This window comes from Mus caroli, unplaced genomic scaffold (genome assembly GCF_978045245.1).
Source record: "Mus caroli unplaced genomic scaffold, Mus_caroli_1 scaffold_20, whole genome shotgun sequence".
Taxonomy (NCBI): Eukaryota; Metazoa; Chordata; class Mammalia; order Rodentia; family Muridae; genus Mus; species Mus caroli.
This window is the reverse complement of record NW_028227275.1, coordinates 49,416,435-49,420,639: the sequence shown is the minus strand read 5'-3', so window position 1 is coordinate 49,420,639 and position 4,205 is coordinate 49,416,435. Positions and strand designations below refer to the sequence as shown.

Below are 4,205 nucleotides of genomic sequence, written 5' to 3'. Positions count from 1 at the left end.
TATAATAAATAAATAAATCTTAAAAAAAAAGTAGTTTTGCTGACTCAGACTTTTGAATTGAAAATAATTTTTCTCAGCATATGAAGATAACATGTTTAATCTTTAAAATCATTTTTATGTTGTTTCACAGATAAGGCTTCTATGAATATAGTGGAACACGTGCCCCTGTGGTATGGTGAGGGCATCTTTTGGGTATATGCCCAAGAGTGGTATAGCTGGGTCTTCATGTATATCTATTTCCAGTTTTCTGAGGAACCTCCATATTGATTTCCAGAGTAGTTGTACCAGTATGCAGTCCCACCAGCAATGGAGGAGTGTTCCTCTTTCTCCACATTCTCGACAAAATGTGCTATCACCTGTGTTACTACGACTCATTTTTATTCCTATAATTTTCAAATTAATAAGTAATGTTTATTTATTTCAACATTTATATTTTGATATTTAAAATATGTTCATTTCATGGATCTTTCCAAAATGAAAAAGTAGGTTCTAGTATTTAAAAGCTGTTATTTTGTAACTTCCCCCTTCCCTGCAAGACAGATTTGTCTGTGTATCCCTGCATTACCTGGAACTTCCTCTGTAGATAAGGCTGGCCTCAATTCAGATATCCTTCTGTCTCTGCCCCCTCTGTTGGGATTAAAGGCATGCATCACCATAGCCTGGATTAAAAACCTGTTATTCTTTTCTTTTTTCTTTTTTTTTGCTTTTTCGAGACAGGGTTTCTCTTAATAGCCCTGGCTGTCCTGGAACTCACTTTGTTAACCAGATGGCCTCGAACTCAGAGATCCACCTGTCTCTGCCTCCCGAGTGCTGGGATTAAAGGCGTGTGCCACCACGCCCGGCTTAAAAACACTTGTTATTCTTTTTAAAAATTATTTATTTCTGTTTCCTGCATGTGGGTCTATGCACCATGTGCACTCTTTCTTGTCCATGGAGCACAGAAAGGAGAGTCAGGTTTCTGGGAGTTGGGGTTATAGAATTTATAGGTATACACATTATAAATTATTACTCTGAAATGAGATAGATCTTTTGAATAAGAAGTATTAGTAGTAGGTCTGTTTTGATCATCTGGTAGAAGACTGTTGTGAATCTATTTGGCAGATCTTTTGAATAAGAATTATTAGTTGTAGATCTGTTTTGAGAATCCAGGAGAAGACTGTTGTGAATCTATCTGGGTCTGGATTTCTTGGTTGTTGTTGAGAAGATTTTATTAGGCTTTCATTCTCCTTTGTCATGGGTGTGTTTAGGTTGCTGAGCTCATCTTCGTTTAACTTTGGTGATTTGAATGAATCTAGAAACTTATCCATTTGTTTGCATTTTTAATTTAATGCACTATAGTATTCTTTTATAATATTCTAAATTTTCTTGATGTCTGTTATAATGGTTCCCTGTGTATTTTTTTTTTCTTTTTTTTTTCCCGAGACAGGGTTTCTCTGTATAGCCCTGACTGTCCTGGAACTCACTCTGTAGATGGGGCTGGCCTCGAACTCAGAAATCTGCCTTCCTCTGCCTCCCCTGTGTATTTTTGCTTCTGTTAATGTGAGTCCTTTCTTTCTTTTGGTCATTTGGACCAAAGGTGTATCTTGTTTATCTTCTCTTAGATTCATTGATTCACTGTATTGTTTTCTTTGTTTCTATTTCATTAATTTCTGTTTTGTTCTTTATTATCTCTTCGAGTCTTATGGATTTTGCTTTATTTTGTTTTTACCCTTCCAAATTCTTGAGTTGCACCATTTATCATTTATTTATGCCTTTTCTGATTTTTAAAATTTATTTTTATTTTATGTGCTATGGTGTTTTGTCTGTATGTATGTCTGTGTGAGGGTGTCATATATTGAATTTACAGACAGTTGTGAGCTGCCATGTGGGTGCTGAGAATTGAACTTGGGTCCTTTGGAAGAGCATTCAGTGATCTTAACCACTGAGCCATCTCTCTAGACCCCCTTTCTTATTTTTAAATGAAATGTTTAGAGCTGTACATTCCCTCCTAGAACTGCTTTTAATATGTCTCTGAGGTTTTGTTGCATTGTTTTCATTTCATTTTATTCTCAGGAAAACTTTAATTTCTTCCTCCCTTGCCCCATTCATCATCTAGAAATGTGTGTTTAATGTCCACGAGTTTTTATATTTACTAGAGATTCATCTGCTGTTGATTTTAAGTTTTATGGTATTGTGATCAGACAAGTTACATGGCATTACTTCAATTTTTCTGAATTTGTAAGATTTGTTTTATATATTCCTTGATGATTTATTGGAATACTCTGTAGATATCTGTTTGTACATAGTCACAGAATAGGATGATTAGAAGTTGGAATGAATGAGTTTTGAGAAAACCTAATTTGCTTTGGGTTGTAACTGCATCCATCTTTTGATTGTGAAATCATAAAGCTGCAAGAGATACTCAGGAAAGTAAAACTGCAGATACCCTGATTAAATCACTGGGAGTCCTTTTGGTTTTAGTGAAAAATATCTGTTCAAAATATAAAGTTAACACATGAAAGTTCTATAAAATTCAGATTTTAGTGTCTATAAATAAAGCCTCATTGGTTCACAAATAAAATTAGATTAAGTATTTGAAGCTATCCTGGTATTTTTGTCTCACACCTGCAATCTTAGAACTTGGTAGCAAGTACAAGAGGGTTGTTGTGTCTGAGGATACCCTGTGACACTTAGTTAGTATCCAGCTAGCCTGGGCAATAGAATAAAATCCATGTCAAAAAATAAAACCAAAGGAATAAAACAGATGCTAAAGACTTAATAGATTTTGAAATCATATTCTAATTTGTTTATTTCTTTCAACGTCAGAGTTATCTGCAAGATTTATTTATCGTCTCAGGTGTTAAGGCATGAGTTCAAATTCTGAAAATATAAAGGAGAATTAGAACTATCCATTTGACAACATATTGGTGTTTTAAGATATCAGAATAAAGAAAATGAGGAGGAAGCATAGCAAATAGTTGTTTTTTTTTTAATGTTAGAAATATTTAAGTTACCAACAGGCAGAAGTTACCTCTCTATCCAATAAGAAGGTCCAAGTCTTTTCCTGAGTCTCCTCATGGCTGACTTCATTTCCTGGTTCCTTAGAGTGTAGATCAAGGGGTTCAACAGAGGGGAGATGACTGTGAAGGTGACAGAGATGGCTTTATCTGTGGGGAGGGCAGTGAAGGGCCTGGCGTAGACATATATGCAGGGCACAAAGTGCAGGGTGATCACAGTGATGTGGGAGGTGCAGGTGGAGATGGCTTTTTTCTTGCCCTCTCCTGACTGAGACTTCAGCAATAATAATATGACCATGTAGGACACCAGTAGCAAGAAAAACCATAGTGTGGTGAGCATTCCATTATTGGAAATCATCAGCAGTTCAAGAACAACAATGTCTGTGCAGGCAAGTTTGATGACCTGGGGGACATCGCAGTAGAAAGTGTCAAGAACATTGGGTCCACAGAATGGAAGTGTTAGCAAGAGAGAAATCTGCACTATGGAGTGGGCAAAGCCCCCCACCCAGGAGGCCACTATTAACCCAATGCAACGGCCCCTGCTCATGATGGTCACATAGTGCAAGGGCTTAGAGATGGCCACATATCGATCTAGAGCCATCACAGACAGAGAAAACACATCCACTCCCCCAATAAGGTGGAAGAAGAACATCTGAGTGAGACAGCCATTGAAAGAGATGGTCTTTCTGTCTGAGAGAAGGTCCACCAGAACCTTGGGGGCAGTGATGGAGGAAAAGCAGATATCAGCAACAGACAAATTCCTGAGCAAGAAATACATGGGGGTGTGAAGGCGAGACTCATAGGTCACTGTGATCATGATGAGAAGATTCCCCAGCAGAGTTGTCACATACACCAGGAGAAGGAAAAGAAAGAGCACCACGCTCACTTCTTGACTTTGGGTCAGTCCAAGGAAAATAAGTTCTTTCACCCTGGTATAGTTTTCCATCTCATTAAATCTCCTTTCTTTGCCTCTTTTTGTGTGTTTGTTTTAAGCCTCTAGATATTTCTTTTGCCTTCCTAAGCTCTTAGGGTACAATTCAGAAGCTCCTCATTATGGCTACAGTACCTGAAATTGTTCAAGTTGTCCACTTTCTAAATATTGCAGGTAATTAAATGATCAAATCACATTGGCACATAGAAAATCGTTCAATAATTTTTCCCCTAGAGAGTAACACTGGAAAAGAAAACACATTAAGTAATGACACTTAG

At 37.2% G+C, this 4,205-nt stretch overlaps 1 protein-coding gene across 1 annotated transcript; it reads right to left on the bottom strand.

The window, feature by feature from the left end:
- Positions 1 to 3,006: 3,006 nt before the first annotated feature.
- LOC110285776 (olfactory receptor 4D10-like) lies at positions 3,007 to 3,942 on the bottom strand. Its single transcript, XM_021152170.2, has one exon. It carries the CDS (start codon positions 3,940 to 3,942, stop codon positions 3,007 to 3,009), a length of 936 nt encoding a protein of 311 aa, XP_021007829.2.
- Between the last annotated feature and the right edge of the window lie 263 nt (positions 3,943 to 4,205).